The sequence below is a fragment of the Balearica regulorum genome, chromosome 1 (assembly GCF_011004875.1).
Source record: "Balearica regulorum gibbericeps isolate bBalReg1 chromosome 1, bBalReg1.pri, whole genome shotgun sequence".
Taxonomy (NCBI): Eukaryota; Metazoa; Chordata; class Aves; order Gruiformes; family Gruidae; genus Balearica; species Balearica regulorum.
This window is the reverse complement of record NC_046184.1, coordinates 2,428,747-2,452,080: the sequence shown is the minus strand read 5'-3', so window position 1 is coordinate 2,452,080 and position 23,334 is coordinate 2,428,747. Positions and strand designations below refer to the sequence as shown.

The 23,334-nt window shown below is 43.3% G+C and overlaps 1 protein-coding gene across 1 annotated transcript in view; it reads left to right on the top strand.

Annotated features, from left to right (window-relative positions):
* Positions 1–23,334, top strand: part of EXOC4 (exocyst complex component 4) — a 403,799-nt gene that overhangs the window by 274,687 nt on the left and 105,778 nt on the right. Inside the window, exon 11 of the mRNA XM_075756167.1 lies at positions 19,361–19,580. Within this exon, the coding sequence (XP_075612282.1) occupies positions 19,361–19,580 (220 nt within the window). The remainder of the gene's footprint in view (positions 1–19,360; positions 19,581–23,334) is intronic.

Below are 23,334 nucleotides of genomic sequence, written 5' to 3'. Positions count from 1 at the left end.
CGGACTTCAGTTTGGGCCAATGCCTTCATGTCTTTTTTGGGTCTGTGCTACTTTGCCCAGACCAAACATCACCCAGTTGTTTAGCTTTGGAGACATCATTCTGATTTTTAAAAGTTAAAAAAAAAACCCAAACTCATTTAGTGCATGGATACATCCCCTTCCCAGAACTGAAGTGGTTCCACTAATCTGAAATGAAATGGTGCATCTCAAGAACTGATCCTTCCACAATCCTTGGTCTGGATTAACTCATGTCAGTGACGTGAAAAAAAGGCATTTTTGAGCTTTTTCTCTGCATAAATTCCTCTGTATTCATAAGGAACAGAGTCCTGAAAAACTGAAAGCCCCTCTCCAATCAGCATTTTATGTCAGTGCCGTTCTAGGTCCAAGATGACTGAGAAGCAAGTTGTGGGGAGCTAGGCTGTGCTTTGAAACTATGGCTTTAGCAACGGGGTGGGAGGACAGGAGGCAATGAAGCGTCTGTGATCCCCGGTGATGTGGCAGGAGAAGAGCTAGATGTCACCTTGACCTTCTGAGATATCTGGAGTCTCACTAGCACAGGGACAGCGCTTCTCTGATGTCCCGACGCACAGCAGAAGGGTTGGAAGTAGATGGTCTTTAAAGATCCCTTCCAGCCCAAACCATTCAATGATTCTATCATCTCTTTTTCTGTGTTTACATGAATGCTTAAGTGTTAATGCTTCAGTGTAGCATACAGCCAACACAAGTTCCTGTCCTTTACTTCATTCCCTCCTGCTGCTTCTTTGCTGTCTCTCCACATGCTGAAGAACCAGCACCACCAGCCCCTGGCAGACCGTAACACCCCATTTGTGTTAAATCGGTGCTGACACTGAGCATCCTGGAAGACTTTGCATGTTACAAGGCATTTTGGCCAACTGCCTAAATAATGAGCGTTTTGCTAACGCAGCTCTTCCGTCTGATCTTGCTCTGCCATAGTCAGAGAGTCCTACCTTGGCCGCTGTGTTGTGCTAAATCAAGCAACTTCAGCCGTGCGTGCTTGGTTATTACTGCAGGGTGGAAAGCAAGACATCCACGCAGAAGAAGTATGTCTTCCAGTATGGACATAAGTAATCAAGTCATGGCAGCATTGGAGAAACACAAAGGAAAGGCTTGGGTGAAGGCATCTCTGAGGTTACAACCCCCAGTTGAGAGTTTTAGCAAGGAGGTCCATGATCTAAATATTCCTGGAGACTGCAATACATGTTCACCCAAAAGGTGTCCTCTTCAGGTCACAGGTGATGTGTGCTGGCACAGGAATGTATGGAAAGTTTCTCATCTTTCCAGCTGTACTGGGATAAAGAGGAACCTAATTGTCAGTGATGATAATCTGGCTCTTTGGGGTACAAGAATAAATTCCTGGATATTTTTGCAGTAGGATAAGACTTAATGGCTGCAGAGGATGAAGCGCAAATGCCGTCTTTTTGAAAACAGCTTTCTATATCAGGATTTCACCATCAGTGTGCTTTAACATACATCTTTTCAAATGCGAATGGTGATTTGGGGCGTTCTACTTGATGATGTTTTGCCCAGAAAGCTTCATTCTCAAAAAACAAGTATTAGGTACTTTCTGAAGCAGGGCTCCTTTAAGTTCTCTTGTACATGACACCTAGAATGGATATATTCTGAAGATGTATTTCTTTACAAGAATGAATGTGGCATAATAATAAATTTGGAATAATTATAAATTATTCACAGCATTCAAGCACCATTCACATTATTAGTTAGAGGAAAAAAGATGAAATGCAGAGGACTAAAATGATTCACACAGGCTGGCTGAGTTAGGACAAGTATTAGGATCCTGATTCCTGGTGCAGTTTTTACAATGCAAGAAAATAAAATTCCTGGAAAAAATCCAAAATAAAATTGCTGCAACATCCATCCTGTCCATGAAGTTGCAGAATCTGCATTGCTACGTTTCCCATAGTTGTGCTCACGTTTTAACCTATTTTTGATAATTAAAAAAATATGTGAGAGTTGCAAGAGTGAAGAAACTGAGCACAATTTGCAAGGCAGGTAGCCGCAAAGGTAGGATTTTATGTCAGAAAAAGAGAGTCGTATTTTGTAAGATTGCTGCTGAATGACATCTTCATGGTTCTCACTATTTATTTTGTCTTCCTGTGTTGGTTTTGCGTGGCAAGGTTTTGGTAGCGGGGGGGCTACAGGGGTGGCTTCTGTGAGAAGCTGCTAGAAGCTTCCCCTGTGTCTGACAGAGCCAATGCCAGCCGGCTCCAAGACGGACCCGCTGCTGGCCAAGGCCAAGCCCATCAGCGCCTCTGTAATAACATATTTAAGAAAGAGAAAAACAGTTAGAGAGCGCTTTTGCAGCCAGAGAGAGGAGTGAGAAGATGTAAGAACATCTGCAGACACCAAGGTCAGTGAAGAAGGAGGGGGAGGAGGTGCTCCAGGCGCCGGAGCAAGATTCCCCTGCAGCCCGTGGTGAAGACCATGGTGAAGCAGGCTGTCCCCCTGCAGCCCATGGAGGGAGGATGAGGGGGTGTAGAGATTCCACCTGCAGCCCGTGGAGGACCCCACGCTGGAGCAGGTGGAGGCACCTGAAGGAGGCTGTGGCCCCGTGGGAAGCCCACGCTGGAGCAAGCTCCTGGCAGGACCTGTGGCCCTGTGGAGAGAGGAGCCCACGCCAGAGCAGGTTTGCTGACAGGACTTGTGACCCCGTGGGGGACCCACGCTGGAGCAGTTTGCTCCTGAAGGTCTGCACCCTGTGGAGGAGACTCATGTTGGAGAAGGCCGTGAAGGACTGTCTCCTGTGAGAGGGACCCCACGCTGGAGCGGGGGAACAATGAGTCCTCCCCCTGAGGATGAAGAAGCGGCAGAAACACCGTGTGATGAACTGACCGTAACCCCCACTCCCCGTCCCCCTGTGCCGCTGGGGGGGGCGGAGGTTGAAGCCGGGAGTGAAGTTGAGCCTGGGAAGATGGGAGGGGTGAGGGCAGGTGTTTTTAAGATTTGGTTTTATTTCTCATTCCTCTACTCTGTTTTGCTTAGTAATAAATAAGATGAATTCCCTCTCTAAGTTCGGTCTGTTTTGCTCGTGATGATAATTAGAGAATGATCTCTCCCTGTCCTTATCTCGACCCGTAAGTTTTCTTTCATTGTACCTTTTCTCCCCTGTCTAATGAAAGAGGGGAGTGATAGAGCGGCTCTGGTGGGCACCTGGCCCTCAGCCAGGGTCAACCCACCACACTTCCCTAGCTCACAGGACTTGCTCTGAGGTTTGTCATGCCTTGGAGGAATATAAACACAAACATGAGGCTTTATTTACAAGGGTGAGTTTTGAATTCAGACTGGGAGAACGCCTGCCCCCATCGCTGTAAGAAACATCCTCGTAGCTCAATAAATGAGGGGGTTTTGCCATCCCCAGCCAAAGGCCACTAGCTTTGTGTTGACCCTGTGTTAGTGTTATCGTAACTGGACTAATAAGAACTGTAGTTTGATAGGTAGTTAAGAGTTAATTAGACTAACAGCTTCCTGGCTCTGTGCGTGTGGTGTGTCCTTTTTGCAAATAATAAGATTATGAGTGTAACGCCGCAACCCATCGCAGTACGCTTTCTAACTGGGAAGATGGGCTACCGGAAAGCTGCCATCCCGTTTCAACTGGAGTGGTGCTGGCTGGCAGGCAGGGTGGGATCACCGTAGATGAAAGCCCGTTATATCAGCCCATCTGTTACGTATCCTTAATTAGTGTAATTCCCATGCAGTCATAAGCGGGAGTTTCCCCATCCTTGCTGTAATTTTATGCGTGTTTCAGAGGAGAGTTCCTCTTCCAATGCATAACATCGCAGGAGATCTCGTAGATGTAGGGATACACAATTCACTTCACCTTAGGCCGTCGAAAATTACTTAACCCGTGCGTTCGCAAGCATTGGTTTATTGGATGACGACGAAGTCATCCGTAGAGTCACCAGGCAGTTTGCATCCCACATTGAGGGATGAAAAGGTTCTGCAACCTCAGAAACATCTTACTGGCCTCTTCCAGCCCTGATTCGTGAGCTTGGTAAGGAGTGTGTCTAGTCGATACGCTGCATTCAGTTCTCCAGTTCTGCGTCTGTGTCTAAAGATAATTTTGTCTCACTCTAAAACGTGGGTCCTTTAATCTGAGAGTCTGTAGCCGAGAGTCCTCGTGTGCCTTAGACTGTTCTTACGGCCCCATCTTATACAAGTATATGTTTACAGAACGGAATGCTGCTCCTAATGTACTACATATCATCTGTGCAAAGTAATTATAGGGTAATAAAACTGACACACATATGAACATAAAATGACGTGTACCAGGGTCAGAAAATAATTTTCCCAATGGCGATACAGCCCTTATATATTTGTGCTGTGTTTTACAGCAACTTCACTCACTTGATTAGGCTAATGAATTATTTATGTTTTATAAGGATCACTCTGTGGCCAAAAACCAGCTGTCTGGGCAGAAGACATCATCTGTCAGTAACTCCTCATTTCAATTTTTAAGATCAGGAGTTGAAAAAAAAATGTCGTACACAAATGGAACTGCACAGGAATGAGTTTAATTTGGAAGAATGTAACTCCTGATTTTGGAAATTGTTGAGGATATTGAAGCAAATACCCTCACTCTTTTGAGAAGAGAAATGAGAACTTTAATGGAGGTCCAGCATCCAATTTGTCCAAATTTGCTGCCTCCAGTGGCACAGCATTGTTGCTCAGCTCCATTCTGATGCAAATCCTTTTTTCCTCTTAAGCATCAGTTATTAGCTTTGGCCAAACCCTGGCTGCTGAAAGAGGTGGGTGGTCGGAGGTAATTCAGATACCTGCTTTTCATCCGTATTCACTTTGGAAGCTGTTTCTCTTTTCCACAAACATGTTCTGCAAGCATCTCTCCCTGTAAAACGAGCCCACTGAGCCTCATCTCAACCCTTCAGAGAAATAGCGGTGGCTACTGAAATTGTGGTGTAATTTCCCTGCCGTAAATATCATCAAGATCATATGGTAAACTTGCGGTCGTTTCTTTTTCTGCAGCTCTGGCTCTGTAGACAAGGTGTGCACGTATTAATGGCTAGAGCCTGGAGCACAGCTGGCTCTTTGATCACTTTTTCTTGCCTTCCTAAATAGCAATATTAGTGTGCCCCAATTGAGTTAAGTTTTTCTGCCAACTTACTAATGAATGTGATTAGATTGAAACTGCGTGTAGCTTAACGTTGCCTGGCTTGATTTGTAATCTCGATCTCAAAAGTGCAGTATCTTTACTCTGGCAGCTATTTATATACAGGTTCATTGCCTTCCTGTGCAAATCACTGTTACTTGGTAGCATGGACAGAGCTGCGTTGGGTGCCAGATCCGTGGTGTGAGAGCTGCCAAGCTTTCCCGTGTGATGTTGCATGCCAGAGGTCAGTGAGAAGGTAAAATAATTGTGCCCAGATTGCACTCTTAATACGCGTGTGCTTGCTTACCTGGGTGTCTTGGAGTGGTTTGTATTGTGCATACTCTTGTCTCATAATTTCCACATGACTGGGTATGGTTAAAACCCAACCCAGCTCAACAGCATCTCAGGTCAACTCTTTGCTCAGCATGACAATCAGTAGGGATTCCGTTCTGGTTCCTGTAGGTTACTTGCGCACATGGCGAAAAAATATCATTGATTTGCATTATTAGATCCCTTAATTGACAAATGTCAGGAGCGGAGTTCGCTGTAGTAACTGAAATCTCCTCGGAGGTTCCTCTGGGTCAGATGGAGGAGTACCAGAGGCACGAGCACATCTTTTTATTGGAAGTCAATATATTAATTCTCTCCCTGGGGCTCTCAAACCAACATATTTCCCCACTTCTCAATTCCCTTTACAGAGCAACAGGTATTCATTACAACAGGCTGATAAGGAACAAGAATCTTCAAAGGAGGCTTCGTATTTATTTACTCTTTGCTCCTAATTTTGATGTGGCCCTAGGCTTATCGTGTTTGTCCTTAGAAGAGGGAAAGAATAGGCAGAGCTGGGCTTAACTGCAGAATATAGTTACTCCCTCATCAGTAAAGGAACAGAATCATTTAGAAAAGGTGATGATGTACTTAATGACCATGTATTTTTCCTCAAACCAAGACCATAAAATTCTTATCCTCATTAAAGAGCTCCAAAGTTGCCTGCTTAAAGTGGCTCAGCACATTAATGCTTCCCTCCTTCTAGTGCAATCACCTCCCTGTTCACTCCAGCCATGCCTTTTTGGGTCCTGGTACCCTCTGGGCATTGCTGTTCATACCAGGATGGCCGGGAGTCTCAAGAACCTACCAAACTAAGTCGTAATCCTCGGTGATGAGGAGGGCAGAAGAGGAACCCAAGTCATTGCAACACGGATCTGGCTGATTCCCTCATTAATAGATCTGACTGTTGGGCACTCTCCATGCCCATGGCTTGGCTACGGAGACGCTGTGACCTTAGGAAGGCTTTTGTGTTCTTGTTTCTACGCCTGTGGCACACCTACCCGTTGTTCCTGGGTGTTCAGCAATGGCTACTCTTTGCCTCAGTTTCCTTCCTTATAAAATTCACCACTTTTATTTACACTAATATTCTGTGGTCTGTGAGTAGACTTTCACCACTGCTGAATTTGGCTCTTACTGAAACACAGAGCAGCTTTCTTGATTAGCCAGATGTTGTCCCATCCACATTCTCAAGTCAGGCAATAAGGTGTGTGGAAATGACCTAGGACCTATGTTCTACTCCATCTACTCCATCAGGGCCGTATCTTTGACAGCTTTGGGTAAAATGTGAAAAGGAAGGTTAAGGGATGACCTTGACGTTGACAGGAATAGAGGGACTTAATGATCTGCCACAGGGTGATGGTGTCTTATTTCCTACTGTAAAATGGAAGTGGTCTGGGCACGTGGAAGGAGCCATCCATGGAACTGTGTTTCCCAAGTCCTTGCAAGGACACAGGGCTGTGGGATGTTACCATCCTCCAGCTGACGGTTGAACTGGGCCTCTGGGCTGTTTCTCCACATTGGCTAAAAGGAAAGCCAACTGCTGCAGAGAGGACAGCCAGAATCACTCATCAGCCCTTCAGTGTTGCGATACCTAAGTTGGGTGTCTATAGCAGGACATCTACACTTGGCCCTACATGCTCCTGGAGGCAGTGGCTCCGTCAAGCCCCAATACTCCAGGACGTCCCCAGGTGGACCCTGGAGTTACAATCTCTCAGTCTGGGCTTTTCATTTCCCCCAATGTGTTTTTTGGAGTAACCCCTGATTTAACTGATTGGCCGTCCCCCCGTCCGCACACCGGAGGCTGATCAGTCAGTTGGATGATAATGAAAGATCGCGCCATCTGTGTGCTTATTTAATGGAGTGTCAGCACATAGCAAATAGGAGGTAATTGGATTGACAGACACGGAGCCAGTTATTCGGCTGTTTGCTATCTGATGGGGAAAAGCAGAGGAGCAGAGAGGTGTAGCAAAGCTAATCGGATCGTGTCTGTTGTTGTAAGCGCGCACAATCTGCCACACCAAATTCACGGGCTTTGAAACCGCTGGCCGGTTGGAGCCGTTCCTCGCTGCCGTCCGTTCCAAAGCCATCCTTGCATTCGTATTACAAATCATTATAATGCAATCTAATAAAAAACAGTTTGCATAAAGATGGTGCCCATTTATAAAGCTGTCACCGCAGCTACTCTATTAATAGAGCCATTTTAAAGATTTATAGTCAGCATATGTTACTTTTTGCAGGGGCCAGATTGAGAGCTCTGGGGTTTGAGCACGAAGAATGTGCCATCAGATCAGATTTAAAAATAATATGAATAATAAGTTAATTTTTACAAAGCTGTTGTGATCAGGAGAGAATGTGAAGTTGGGGGGAGGGTATCATTACATTTCAGTGGTGGTCAACAAACTAAATGTAATATGGCACTAAAGGAAATAGGATTTAATAATACGAAAAGCTAAACTTAGTGAACTTCATCTTTCAGCTCACTTTGCGTGATAGGATGACATTATACGATGGTTCTGTTAACATCTTTATCGATGCATGATGCTAAAGTGTTTTATATGCATTTAATGAAACGCCACAATATTTCGATGCGATAGGCGGGCATTCATTTAGGATTGACTGCCAAGATTGTTTAAAATTTTCATGCTTTTTAAGCAAGGCTGTATGTATTTTCTACCTTGCATAGTCCTGAACACATCAGTAGTAGTGAAATAGTGTTACCTGCTGTAGTTTCATGGGAAGTAAAGCGTAGCCCTTACTTTTATAGTAAGTTAGAAACAGAAGAAGGGGCGGGATCCTACAGGTTTGACTTCATCTCACGGGCAGAAAGTGCCTCTACATGTACACATGCCCTGGGTTCACATAAAATATATACATCGCAGGACTTCTATAGAAAGAGAGATTGATGGACCATGGTTAGTACATTTATCTTCTGGCTTCTGCAGGATTGGATTTAAATTACAAATGGATCGACAGTGGGTAATTTAGTTCAGTGGTCATTTTGGATTATCATCTCCATCACGAAGCAATCTTGTAACTTTGAGGCAACTGGCAGGCTTTGCTCAACGTCGGTCTAGTGTTGGGCTGGACGGTTACGGTTTCAGGGACTGGAGCGGAAAGACTTGGTGGTGCAGCTTCGGAAGAGCAAAGAGGTGGCTGATCATAGGAGCTCAGTTCCGTATAAACTTAAACAACATAAATTAATATTTATTTATTTTTGCAGTGACAAATGATAAGCAGTAGCTCATCCAAGCTGCGTTTCAGGCTGAAGGTGAAGGCTGCTGAGCTGCACATCACAGCAGCATTTTACATTTTCCTCTTACCTGGACGTGCACAGTTGGGGTTTGTTGCCATCTTAATGATACCGTACCCCTCTGCAGTTTTGAGGATCTCTTGCTTTGCAAACGTTCATTGCTCGTTGCAGCAATGGGGAAACTGAGGCTCGTTACACCCAAACAACCCCAAGAAGTTCCTCAATAAATTAGGAAGAGACAAAAACATTTGACCACAGGTTTCTTGCTTCCAGGTTCCCATTGTAAAGAACCTGCACCTGCCTAAAAGCATTCAAAGGAGGTTCACGGTATATAGGGAGTAAAGCTATTTTATGTTTGTTCCCAAAATGAACTCAGAGGCCTCGTAGTGTAGGTAGGAGTCTGGGGGGGGTGAGCAGAATAAAAGTGGAAGTAGGTCTCTGAAGCATCCGTGGAGGTTGGACTGATAAGGGACTGCATTACACTCTGGTGTGTGTAGCTACGCACGGACACGCACGCAGCTCTGCCGAAACACAGCCGCGTGGAGGGGAGCAAACGTAACCCGGTGCTCACCGGTGACACCTTGAAGAGGTTTTTGTCTCGGTGCTGATGGGTGAAAACCCGTCTCGTAACAAATACGCTGCGGAGGGTCTTTAGGACCTGAACAAAGCTCTAGTTTTTCAGGTTTGATCTAAAAAGACCTCTTTTAGAGGTCCACAAAGATGTGGAGCAAACTGAATTCGTCTGCCATAGGGGGATGAAAAGCCAACACCAAGGGATGGCTCTTGCATGGAGCCACGGCCAGGACGTTGCTTTAACGTCCCATACCGTGCTATATGGACTGAAGCCACCGTTCTCCGCTTTACACCGAGGTGCTCTCAGGGAGAAGCTGTGAGTTTATAGATTTCTCTGGTGACATGTACACCTTGTCAGATAAATAGATTGCTCCAAAGCCCCAGATGCCACCAGTATTTCGATGGGCTGGGAGTTCAGAAGGAAATGAAGAAGCCAAACAGCAGCTGCATTTTGGTGGTAGAAGACAGGCGAGTCTTCACTCGGTGTTTGTTAGTAAGCATTGCCTCCTCACGCTTGTTAAATGCTTCTCGTGCTTAAAATGTGCTTTTTGGGGTGTGGTTTAGGTTGGTGCTGGGAATCACATCAGAGGGACATGTTCAGCCATGTCCCAGCCATGTTTTCACCCAGAGTTAGGATTCTTGCTTGCTGTTTATTGTGAATAATCAAAATGTCAAGCAGGAATTCGGCCTCAGCAATAAAAAACGATGCAGTGCAAAGCAAGCTAGAGCAGTGTTACTGATCGCTTTTTAAGGCTCATCGCAGAGAGAGGCAGCGGTGGGGGGGGAAATGGTATGGAAAGTGGATCAAGGACCATCAGCATCAGGACAGGGTGAGGTGAGGACCCACAGTGACTCCCATATCTGGGTGTACATTTGCAACAACCAAGTGACAATGACAACAACCAAGTGACGATGACTTAGTACCTACCAAGCACATGTTCCTGCCCTTTCTGGATGTCAAGGAAGCCACAGGTCATGCTTTACTTCCAGGTCATAACAAAGATAAGGGCACATCTAATTACTTACCGGGGCTCGGCTGATAAGCCATAACTCAACCTTGGAGATCACCTTTCCATACCACGTAGAGATGTCACCTCGGTCTAAAGCAAATCATGATGCTCCTTGGGAGCTCCCCAAAACCTCCACCAGCGACTGATGCCGCAGCTCCAACTTGTGTTGCTTTCCCTGTAAGCGCTCATGATTCATTTTTCGGGTGCGTCCTCATTAACAGAACGAGCTGATGTGATTCATGCTTGAGTTGCTCTTCCTTTGCCTGCCTTCAAAGAGAAGCAGCTGTACCGCATCTGCTCGCAGAGGGAGCTGCTTGTGGGTCTTCCAGACGTGTAAGTGCTCTATGCAGATTTGTGGCGCTGGTAATTGCTCTGTTTCATCTGCAGAAAGGGAAATAACATCTTTGCAAGAACAGCGTCTAGAGATAGAAGAGGAATAAAGTTAGATTTTTGCTGCTGTACATTCGCAGGCCAATGGATTGGTTTTTAACTCTGCAGACAAATGCCTTTATAAATTTACAACTAGGCTCAAAATCTACCCAGTTTCTATTTCTTAAGTAACATAGCCCCATTCCAGCGGTCTGTACAGTATATTTTCCCATGTTTTACCCCGGACTGTGATGTTGATACGCATTTCATAGCCATCATTTCACAGTAACGACTCCAAGTTAGGCCGTTTTGTTCCTTTTGAAACTCAATTTCTCCGGGAGGGTCACAGAACTCCGGGCTGCTCCTCGCTCAGATTTACTACTTTTGGAAAAATCACACCTAGCTATCAGCTGAAGTTTGGCAGCAGATAGAAATGGAGCCGCATCCTTAAGCTCGCTCGTACCCTCGCAGGACGTGAGAGGATAGAGACCACGAGATGAGAGCATCAGTCCAACCACCACATCAGAAACCTTCCCTCTGGTGGGCTCTTTTTAATGTTTGTGATGCATGAATTACCTCGTGCCAGCTTCGTCAAGGAAATCATTACTCCTGTAGATGAGATTTACCTCTGACAAGATGAAAATGAAAAGCAAGGAAGAGGCCTTGTGGCAACGCACCCACATCACCTCTACTCAGCCGGATTGGCGAAGGATGTTTTCATTCATGCCTGTCCTGGTGGGTATTAATGAAGATGTTCAGCTACAACAGCAACCTCAAAAGCAAATAGAAGTGATTTTGAGGCCATGAGGAGGGGAATGGAAATATGGGGTGCAGTGGGAGAGGTTGTAATTAGCACATCAGAATTTGCCTCCAAGGTTTGACCGCCCCAACAAAAATCCACTGTGGTTCTGCTGATGCCGTTCATGGTTCTGGCTCAGTGAGAAGCGTCTGAACCGTAGGGTACAAGATACACTTTTCTATACATTATGAAGCTTTAGATCTAATTAGTTCCGACTCTACGTCTTGTGGTCCAGATACTAGCCAATATTCCCCTCTGAGAGACATCAGAAAAAAAGTGTACCTGGTCTGTCTTAAGATAGTTGCACTAAGTCAGAAAGTTGTGTTCTTCAGGTGATAGGTGAGCACTAAATAAGCAATATTTTTAGCACAAGATGATAGTTAAATTATAATTTTAATTTTTTTTTTGAGTGTGTGTAGTGTTTGTAGCACCTCAAAGGCAACAAGATACTTATTTTTATATTACACTTGCATTGGAAGGAGATATTTTTTACCTCAGTCTCATGGATGAACATGGAAATAAATTCTTTAAAGCTCGTATTTTTAGCTACTGTAAAAGAAAGAAGTTCTGGACTCTTTCATCTTCCAGCGCTAAAGCTGTCAGATCTGTGGGGACATACTCAGAAGCCTTTACACTAACCAAAAGAGCTATATCAAGTAGTCGAGCTTTTCTTGATTGGGGATTTCTGTTTGTATAAGGACTGAAGTGATGGGAACTGACAGTATCATCTGGCCGTTTGCCCGAAACAGCCCATCAAACTCAGCTTGGTGTTGCAGTCACCGGTCTGACTGGTACCGCCAGTAACTCGTGTTTAGCTGAAACCTTAATATTTTACTGAAAAATGCCCCAAACTTGGTGTTTTCTCTTAACAGTAGTCATTCTCCATTTTTGTTACCTTCCTGGATGTTTTCTATGCTATATAATATTTCAAAACAGGAGAGAATTAATGCTTTTTGTCTGGTATTTGCTGTGGTTTTGTCTGGTTTTGCTAAGATTTTAAATGCACTTAGTGTAGCTAAATCTCCATTGGGTGTCCCAGAGCTGTTTACACTTTTTTTTGGTGATAATTATAATTTTAATCACATTTTGGGTCACCTAGAGAAGAGCTTAAACCTTTATTCCTGCAGTTGTCCCCTGCGTACAGCTCCCTTTGGACTTATTTTGTACAGAAGCAGGTCTATTATCTTGCATATAGCCACAATATTTATCAGCAGTGTGCTCCGCAGTGAAGTATCAATCCCGAGGTAACTGATAATGTAGCCAAAATAATTCTCTGTAGTCAAGTTTTTATGCAAAATAATGTGTTTTCTGTTACTTTAGTACCTATTTTATTGGTCTTCAGTAACAAATGGTCTCTGGTCTATGTGCTGCAGTGAATGTTTTAATTTTATTTATTGTATTCGGTATGTGTGTCATGGTTAATACGTTTTGGTACGGGAGCATCAGTAGGTCTCACTTTGGCAGAGAAGAAAGGAGTCAGAGGATGGACTGGACTGGGATGGGTGAGAAGTAGGTTTTATTCCGATTAGATCATTACGTGACCTGAATATACTGAAATATATACCAGTTTGGTTGCACGTAGTTGTGGAAGTAGCCTTTTTGCCTGGCCACGTTATCACAAGGGTGGTAAATTAGGAATCAGAGCTGTGCCTTGTTGGTTATCAAAGAGCTTGGCAGGAGACCATCATCTTTGGCTGTCCCTTCTGTTGACCGTCTCCCAAAACACCCGCTGTTGGGGTGGGCAGGCTTTCTGGATGGGGAGGGAACAACCTGGGGTCTTCCAGGTGTCTCTCTTAGTTTGCATGTGTCTTCAAACCTTCAAGAACCTGTAGTCTTGGATATTTTATCTCCAATTACGTGGAGTCTGAACAACCAGTTTGGGATTTGCTGTTCTGTCAGTAACTGATATCCAGTTCAAAGGATTTCTGGTGTTTCATCAGTATTTCCTTACTTTGTGTAAGCTCACAAAAAGGTTCATTCCAGGTGCTTGGACATTTTCTGACTAAGGTAGAGGGAAAAGAACAGGTTAGGATCATATAAAAATGAAACAAGCTGAAATGTAAATTCAGACTGAATGTCTGTAAAAATTTTCTTAATAAGATTTTGGAACTTTTTTTTTTTTTCTTCTGTCAATTCATTTTTTTGAGGAGGGAATTTCAGATAATATTATCGTCATCATTAAAAAAAGGAGCAGTTGATGTTATGCACTTTCGATGACATGTCTTCGGTTCCTTTTAATGATGTTTTAGAAGACATCTGATAACAAGAAGACAGAAGAAGGCCTAGGGAAGGTGAGAGTTGTAGGTTTCTAAATCAATCAGTATAGCTTTTTTAGGTTTTATGCTTTTTATTACATGCTTTCAGCCTAGGTAAGACAGTCCTCATAGCCAATTAAGTTGTGAGGTAGAATGAATTAAATTTTCTGAAATGGTTTGCCTTTTTTTTTTCTTTTTTAATCCAAATGACTGTCATTTACAAAAAGATACTTCATTTTACCGAAAGTGCTTTTCTGTCTAAGGGGAATGCTTAATTGCAGCCACAAATCACCTCAGATGCTTTCATAGGAGGATAAAACAAGTTAAAAATTGTGCATCATTTTGAAAATGCAGGTTCTGAATTCAGGATAAGATGCAGATTTCTTTTTTTTTTTTTCCCCACATCTGCTCTCTTCAAGAACTCCATCCTGGCCAGACATCTCATAAAAGCATTCTTCGGAGCAGTGACATCCCTACGAGCCTTTTTAGGATTTCAGGCAATTCCCAGGGCTATCAACAGTGACCATTACCCAAAATCTGGTGACACACCTCGCTCTGCATTTTTATTCAGAGAAAGCATTTTTGCGTTTTACAGGTCTGACACATACGGCGGTTATGTTAAATAAGTGTAATTGCTCAGCGTTAGAGGAGTTTTCTATCCCAAATGCGCCGCGTGGCTCATTCTCTCACATTTAGAGAGTACAGCCCACGGCGCGTTAACCTTTATAGGTTTTCCTTCAGTTTTTGTGTGCCGGTGAGAGATGATTTTAAATGCGGTTGTTGATACTGTTTCAGAAACCATACTAAATTACAACTGAATGGTTCTTTTTCCAATAGAATTATCGGAGCAAATGGAAAGTGAATCAAAGCTGTTCCTCCCAGGCCTTCTTTATGGCCCCTTTTTACAGTGAGCTATATCTCAAATTTCACTCTTTGGAGAGTAAAACGAAAATAGTAGGGTATAAAAGAGCTCAGTGGCACAGCCTTTTACCATCACAATGGTTTTTAATTGCAGGGTTTTTTAGGTCATTTGGATTTACACACATGCGGGTATGTCCAAAACCGATTTAAAGAATCATGTCCGGACTTTCCCTGGTGCTCCGCTTTCTTCAAATGCGAAAAAGTTTTCTCCATTTTGATTTTTACACATTTTATATAAGCGTGTCATTGACCAAAATGTGATTTCTTGTCATGTACGCCAGTTCACACACAGACATAAATGTTGATCTCTGGGATAGCCATAGGTCAAATTGCTTTTCTGACATCTTAATGGTTGTGTGGATGGCTCGGATAAGTAACACGGGGACATTTTTGGAAAATACTCTCAGAATATTTTTTTTTTTTTAGATGGTCTTAAACATGTTGTTCTATATAAAGACTGAATTATGTTTGAACAAGTTAACCGGCAGTATTTGAAATTTAAATAAATAAATAGCACAGTGAGTGACTGTGAATATGTGCGTGTGTGTCTGCCAAGCAGAAAATAGAGAATATCTGTTAGGTCTTTAATGCCACCCAATACTTCCCAGTTTGAAAACTTCATTTTCAGTTTCTTGTAGTTTGGCTAGTCTTTAATTGCCAACTGGGGCTAGATACTTTTTTTAGAAAAATGCATCTAAAATACTTGTTCTTTCTGAGAATGAGAAGAAGGAATACTTCGTACATGTTGGCAAGTTCTGGTGACCTTTTCTTTGGCTGGCAATTTGTATCTCTGCATTTCTCAGTAAGAACTGTTGTGTAAAGGGTGCACCTTTTGCCATTCCCCTGAAAATACACCGAAATTTGGCTTAGTTATGCACCTTTGAAGAAGTGTAGTGCTCACAGTCTCGTAAGAGGCTGCCAGTTTGTACTAGTTGAAGTTCCAGATGGGCACAATTCTGCTTGTAGCTAACCAGAACCCTGCTAAAGGCAAGGACCTTGGAAAGGTGCTGGTCCCTGAGCCAAGGACTTCCTCCCCTCACAGGGGTTTTTGGGCTCCTGTACCTACTGGGTTCCAGCAGCCTGGAGGAGGATGCTTCCTGATATAAGTGCCAAGAAGAGAGGAGAAACGTAGGATGAACAAGTGAGATTGGGAACCAAGGAAAATAAGAGAACTGGTGGCCAAATTCCCACAAACAGGAGTCGTATGAAGAAATGAGAAGGCAGGAAGAGTGAATCTTGGAAGCGGTGCATCTTTGTGGCAGAAGTGTCTCACTTGGTGTCACAATGATTCACGCCGATGAGAGTTGGCTGCTGGTGTGTGTTACTCCAGTCATGCAACAGAGAGTTGCAAAGTCCCAACACTGTGACATCGCCTGTCCGAACACTGACCATCCTGTTCCTGGGACCAGACAAGGATCTGCTGATAAGAGCAATACTGTGCTATGGTGTAATTAAAAATTATACCATGATGTCATGCACAGCAGGCCAAAGTAAGGTGACATGAGCAACTCCAATCCTGCTTTTCCAAACTTGTCAGTGTTTGATTTTGCACCATTAATTCTCTTAAGAAATACATAAAATTAATGTTTGCCATTCGATTAATCTGTTCTTAATGACGTTCCGAATAATCCTCCCAATACAGAACACGTAGAGCGCATCGCTGTTACAATGCAATGTGCTAGAAGGATTCTTGGTACAAATCTGCTGTACATCTGTACCTGGAGCCTTGTGATGCTTGCTTGGGCGCCCTGGTCGTGTGCTCAGTGGGGTTTTCCTCTTGGTGGGATGAAGGTTGGCACTGCACAGTGGCTGCCATGGGTGCTCCTTTGCAGAGCAGAAGTGGGACTTACCCTGACCAGTGAAGACATGGTGCGGTCATCCTTGAACCTTAGTAGATCATAGTAAATTGGATCCCAGTTGTCCTTCTTTTAAGCTGTACTAAGTGGCAATGTAATTGTACCATTGGAGTATCAAATTTCTGAACTCTTAGGGCTGTTCCCTACCGTGAGAGTCGCTCTGACATCCATACAACATGCTGCTTTACCTTTTCTCTACTTCCATTTCCTTTGGTAGAGATCTTTTGATTAATGAAGACTTCAGAAATTGTCTATTTTTCATTACCATTATCATTTAATCAAACTATCCCTGCACATTCAAACTTAAGGTCCCTCATCCATATCCTCTAGTCCTCCATGCTGTGCACAGTTTCATTCTTAATAACTTTTTCCTGATACCGGGTTTAAATCTGCTTTCCTAAGCTCTTGACCATTTGTTCTTTATCACAAGTGTTGCTGAGCACTCATAAAATCCCCTCTTGCAGAGTCATCGCTATCTAGCAGCTTTCTCGTAATCTGTGATTACGTTATGGTTTGTATCAAGTAATATAGGGATATATTTTTGATCCTTACCAGTATTAAGCGCAGCACTGTTGTCTTGTTTATACCGAGAAATTAAAGCCTATTAGAACACGTCAACCACCAGGACTCAGTTCTCTAATCAAGATAAAGTTTGCTGGAGATTAAGGCACAGGTCTTTAGGAGAGATCTGAAATGGTGATTAATGCCAGGTACTGGGAATCAAAAATTCGTGATTACACCTTTCTCTAGCACTGACCTTTCCTCTGGCCTCGCACAAGCAATTTAGTCTCTGCTATAGGAAACACTTAGAAGCACCATCAAGCTGTTGCGGGATAAGGAGTTGCCATGGGTCAGCACAACTGAGCTCTGATAGTTTGCTGGTAGTTTGTATGTGGCTGTTGTCCCTCTAAAAGTTTTCTTCCACTTCTGTTGGCTTAGCCAGTTTGAAGCATGCGCTGGATTTTAAAAGTTGTTCCCTTCACTTCACTGAAAGTTGCTCGTTTTAAATTTAAGCTGCTCTGCCTCTCCTTTCCCACCTGAAAGAGGTACAATGGTATTTGGCTGCATGGTGCGGGTACTGTAAGAGTTAATTCACATTTTTTTTTGGTGAGTTCTATGCATCAAGAGCACTGTGTAAATAAGCCTATAAGGAAAGAGTGGCAAATTTATTGGCAGACACTAAAAGATACAGTAAATTAGTTTAATATGGTCCCATCAACCTTGACAATGTTCCCTTAAGGACATCAGTGGTTGTGACTCAAAGCTGGTGACATTAGGTCTATTATTTCAGAGATAAGCTCGTTGGAGGTCTCTCTGCTCTCTTCCCGGATGACTCTGCTGTTTCCCTGTTTGATAAAGCCGATTCACATTATTGATCCGTGAAAGCCAGGGAATAAAACTACCATCCTTTGCACTTCTCTCCATGCAGCATCTCTCTTTGGAGAGGCAATCTTCAAACTTAATTGCGAACGGAATCCCCCACGGAAGCAATAGCCGCATCAGCCCAAATGTGTCACTCTAGACTGATGGAGTCAACACTGCAGAGGCTTCAGGGAGCAAATTGTTCAGGTTTGAAAGAAATCATGCTACCAAAATTGACAGGAGCTCCTCAGTCAGTCCTCTGAAGGAAAGCTGTCTCCTCTGGAGTGCTGAACGTAGAAGTAGAAAATTACGGACAATTAAGCAGACCTTGTTGAAGTGTGTGGGAAAATGGTTAGTGGTAAGGCATCTCTAATAAATGCTAACCATGCTGGAACAGTTAGAGATGTCTCATGCAAAAAAAAAGACTTTCCTAGTGAAGAAGAGGTGGCTTTCAGGGTGCAGAGGGTGTTGCTACGTATATATCTTGGGAGATCCAAGGTCAAACACTTGCTTCTGCTGCTGTGTAAAACAAAGATAAAAACAATCCTAGCCCGTCCAGGAGTGAGATTAAAATATAAAAGATTGTGAGTCACTTGCATGCATCGATGGACAGCATCCATCCACATTTCTCCCTTTTGGAAAACATATCTCAATCCATTATAACTCCTGATACTCAATTCCTAATTATTTTGATACATACCATTTTGAAAGGAAGACTAATTTCATTGCCTCGGCTGTAAGCTAAAGAAATGACGAGGTAATTTCTAGAAGAAACTCCTATGTGTTAAACAGATGGCATCACTGAGATAAAGAAATTTTGCAGGAGGAGATGGCAAACATTTTGTGTTAAAATATTCCCAGATTCGGCATGCTGTTCTGCGTGTGCAGGAATGGGATCCTAGGATGAATCAATAAAAATATAGTATAATACAGACATACATAATGCGGTATGATATCAGCATAGTACATGTGCATTTTTCAGTGATATCTCTGGACTTCGAGCTGGAATATACTGCTGTTCAGTTTAGAGACGGGGAACCCACCCGTGGGAATCAAGTGACCAACACCAATAGGAAGTTTGCCTTTTCAGAGGGATTTCTGGCAGCCTGAATTTTTTATGGGGGTTTTATTTTTAAAAAGAGGTCTCCTCAGGATGTCTCAAATAGAGCAGTCAGTGATTTTTGGACAAATAAACATGAATTGTGCCCGGGTTGTGGATCTTCACCAATTCCCCATTTTGTCTGTTCTTCTCCAGTCGTTGATTCTTTGTCTCACCAGCTGTTGACATTTTGGGGGGGGGGGGGGGGATTATCCTTTTTTGACCTGTTTTTTTAGACCTTTTCTGCTCTTCATGCCTTATGTTGTCGCAGTCTATAGTTATTCCCTCACAGCTGGTGCTTGGCTCTGGGATGTACGAATGGCAAAGGCAACACTAACACATTTAGAGTAACTACATGGTTCAACTACATTGCATTCTTCCCCTTCTGTTTTCCAGATTTATCCAAGAGATAGAGCACGCCATGGAGCTTGGCCCAACCAAGCAGTGTCCGCTCCGCGAGTTCCTCACCATGTACATCAAGAACATCTTCCTCAATCAGGTCCTGGCTGAGATCAATAAAGAGATTGAAGGCGTCACGAAGGCATCTGATCCCCTGAAAATATTGGCTAATGCAGACACCATGAAGATCCTAGGTGTGCAGCGGCCTCTTCTGCAGGTAGGAGCTGAGTGAACTGCCAGTATGTCCCTTACTGTCCATGTCTAGCCATAACCTGGCTGTATATCCAATGAGGAAAGACACGGACCTCCTCAAGCGTGTCCAGGGGTCTGGAGCACCTCCCCTATGGGGACAGGCTGAGGGAGTTGGGGTTGTTCAGCCTGGAGAAGAGAAGGCTCCAGGGAGACCTTAGAGCCGCCTTCCATTACTAAAGGGGCCTACAGGAAAGATGAGGAAGGACTCTTTACCAGGGAATGTAGTGATAGGATGAGAGGTCATGGTTTTAAACTAAAAGAGGGTAGATTTAGATGAGATCTTAGGAAGAAATTCTTCTCTATGAGGGTGCTGAGGCCCTGGCAGAGGTTGCCCAGAGAAGCTGTGGCTGCCCCTGGCTCCCTGGCAGTGTTCAAGGGCAGGTTGGATGGGGCTTTGGGCAACCTGGGCTAGTGGAGGGTGTCCCTGCCCATGGCAGGGGATTGGAACTGGATGGGCTTAAAGGTCCCTTCCAACCTAAACCAGTCTGGGATTCTAGGATTCCATGACCCACAAAATCTGTCTCAACCCTGAGTGTAGAGATCTATTCCAGTGTCACTGCTAGTATACTCTTTCCTCTTCTGATCTCTGTATGTGGGTATATAGGTATACACATGCTCTTATGTTTTGGTTGTGCAAGAGGGTACGTCTCTCTTGCTACGTATGTCAAGCTAACAGCATCTCTGCGTCTTGCTGAGCATATGCCATTATTAAAGCACCTTGTAGCCATTGTGACGACTTGTTACCAGATTTCTTAAACCCTTACCATAGAAGTTGATTTTCAAGATTTTCAATAATGTCTGCCTCCCTTGGAAGTTCTGGGGACACTTGCAAATCATAGAGCCGTGTGATCGGACTAAATACATGTACCAAACTACCAGGAGGAGCAAAGATGAGGTCTGCTGCCTCCCAAGTGCAGCGTGTTTGTAATTGATGTGATGCTGTTGCAGCGAGGCAGCTGTATTGCTTCCTCAGCCAGATAAGAGAGATTTCAGAGATTTGGCTTTGAAGTTTGAGTATTTATATGAGAAGTCTCTTCTGAAACAGCTTTTTTGAGCTCTAATGTGGAGTAGTGATAATGGCAACAAGCGCCGTTCTCATCCCAACTACATGGGTATCAGGACAGTAGGGAAGCCTCAAAAAAAGTTCTGAATTATACGTGTTGCATGGGACTGAAAGGAATCGACTGACTGTCAGCTCTGACCCTTACTGTGATTTGCGTCAAGCTCTTTTAATCCTTTTAAATTATTCCCTCTTATCTGTAAAATCACCTCCTCAGGGTTGAATAATATTTGCGAAGTTCTTGGGAAGTAATACGCACCTCCCAAGGTTTATATGGCCGCTTTCTATCTTAGTTTATGACTATAAAACGTGTGCATTATAATGATACATAATAATAGTAATAACTATTATTATTGTTATTATTTGAGGGAAATTGCTAGGATTTTTGCATGTATTAATGGTCACTAAAGCTATGCCTGTCTGAGTGCCGCAGGTATGGGATGGTTCTTTCAGAGGCAAAGCAAAATTAGATTCCAGTGGAGAGTTTCAGGAGTCTTTAGAGGGGAACAGCTTTCTTAGAAGGGTGGAGGAAAGTTTCTTTACCTGGTTTAGAAAATCTCCATGAGTTAAAATGATGTTTTGGAGCGGCACAGCATCCGTGAACTGTTCCCTTCCCAAGGTACAGCTTTACCAACCTTCTCAGAAACTTGGTTACCAAAACCGAAATGTGGAGGAATACAACCCATTGTAAATAATTACCAACGTCAAAATTGTTTCAGTCTCAATGTCCACGGAGCACACACGACATAAGATGAGAACAAGGCATTGCCACAGGAGCAGTTTATGTCTGGGTATCTCATGTGGAGCCCTCTCGTAAGCTGAAGGTGGATCTGATGGTTTGGTTGTTTTGTTTTTTTCCCTTGGTGCTGCGAAAGTAGTACTGATCAGGTATAAGGTGTAGTAGTAAAAATGCAGCAGGAACGGTCATGAAACAAGAGCACAGTGTTGAAAACAACTTTCAGGAGAGCAGAAGGGGGTCTTGGAGATCAAGAATTCGAATGCGTTGGCTGAGTGGGGATGGCAGGAGCACAGCAGAGCGGGGATGCGTGGGGGAAGGAATTACAAAGTACACCCTCATTTTGCAGTTATCTGCAATGCCGGTAATTCCTCACCCTTGCAAATGCCTAGCAAAAAGAAATAGGCCAAATCTGTGACACACGGAGAAGTCTTCCAAGACTTGATTTTCAGAATAGGGTAGAAAAAAAACCCCAAATTTTAGGGCAGTTCTGGCTTCCGCAACAGGAAAAGTATCTATGGATTGAAACTATGAGTTACAATAGAAAGCAAAATTCTACTTACTCATAGTCTGAGGAGTCCATTGAAGATGTTATTTGAAGATATAAATAGGTGTAGTCTGTGGTCCGTTTTGTATTATTTGCCTTTCTTTTGTTCTCTCTTACGAGAATTAAACTGAGTGAGAACCCAAACTCAGCCCGCGCAGGCGTCTGACCTTATTGAGAGCTGCAAATATTTCACGGTAATATTAACACGCAAGCTTTGGAGCAGGACCATGGAGGCTGTTAACCTTACAAATTTGTTTTGGGTTCTTAATGCAATAATGTATTTTTGTGGATTGTGGCTTCATTTGTAGCCATGAAAACACATTCTATAATATCAATATATTTTCTTAAAGTTCATTTGGGGTTGAAGAGTCAGAATGGCTTGGAATTTTCTTGTCCGGTTCCTATAATTTGTTTCTCATGATTGATGGAAATCATTTTGAACTGAAATTATTCTTGGTCAAAATGTACATGGTCAGAAGGTCTGCCTGTTCCCGACATTATAGAAGGGTAATTTTGTGAAAGAGAAGAAAAATTGCTGCCTCTTTGAACCAAGTCATCCAAATAGCTCCCTAAAATAATTTTATTGATTTTACATTAAAAGAAAAAAAAGGCTATTTCTGCATTGACAGTGCTGGAGCCTGAAATTTTTGCCCTCATCACCTCATGGGTACGATGAAAATACAACGTGTAGCGTGAATGAGCCTCGCACCTCTCTCCCAGCGCTGTGTTACTTTTCCCTGCCTTGTGTCAGTCACGGAGGGGTTCATGGTTCAACCATCCCACTCCTTTCTATCCTGAAGATCTTTCTGAAGCTTCTGCGGCAGGAGCCGGCGCTGTGATTTGAACACGACTCAAGGATTTATCTGTTCCCACTGCATAGGTTGATAATAGCTGCTTTTTGATAACTATCAGCACATGTTTGAACTGAATTAGCTTATAGATAAGAGGTTTTCTAGCATCCTATGCTATCATGTCCTTGCAGATGAATCATCCGTTTCTGTAAAGATAATGCTTTAAAAAAAATAAAATATATATATATAGCTGCCCTTTGTAAATACTACATCTGACTAGGAGCATGGTCTTATTTTCCATTCTTCTGTCCTTAAATGTAAAATATTGTAAATCCCTTTCCTCTTAAGAGTGACCGAATAACCGTGAAACTAATTTGTCTCAAAATTATTCTGCATTAAACTTTGGGCTGTAATTGTTTAAATCAATACTAAATTAGGCTACAAGCAGCTCGACAGCTTCTTATAGCTGTCTGTTCTAGTACGGTTCATGTCAAGGTGATAAATCTTTCCAGCTAGGTGGTCACTACTAATACTGGCCTTAAAAACGTGTTGCCCTGTCTCCGTCCAACAAAAAAAGTGCAAGTT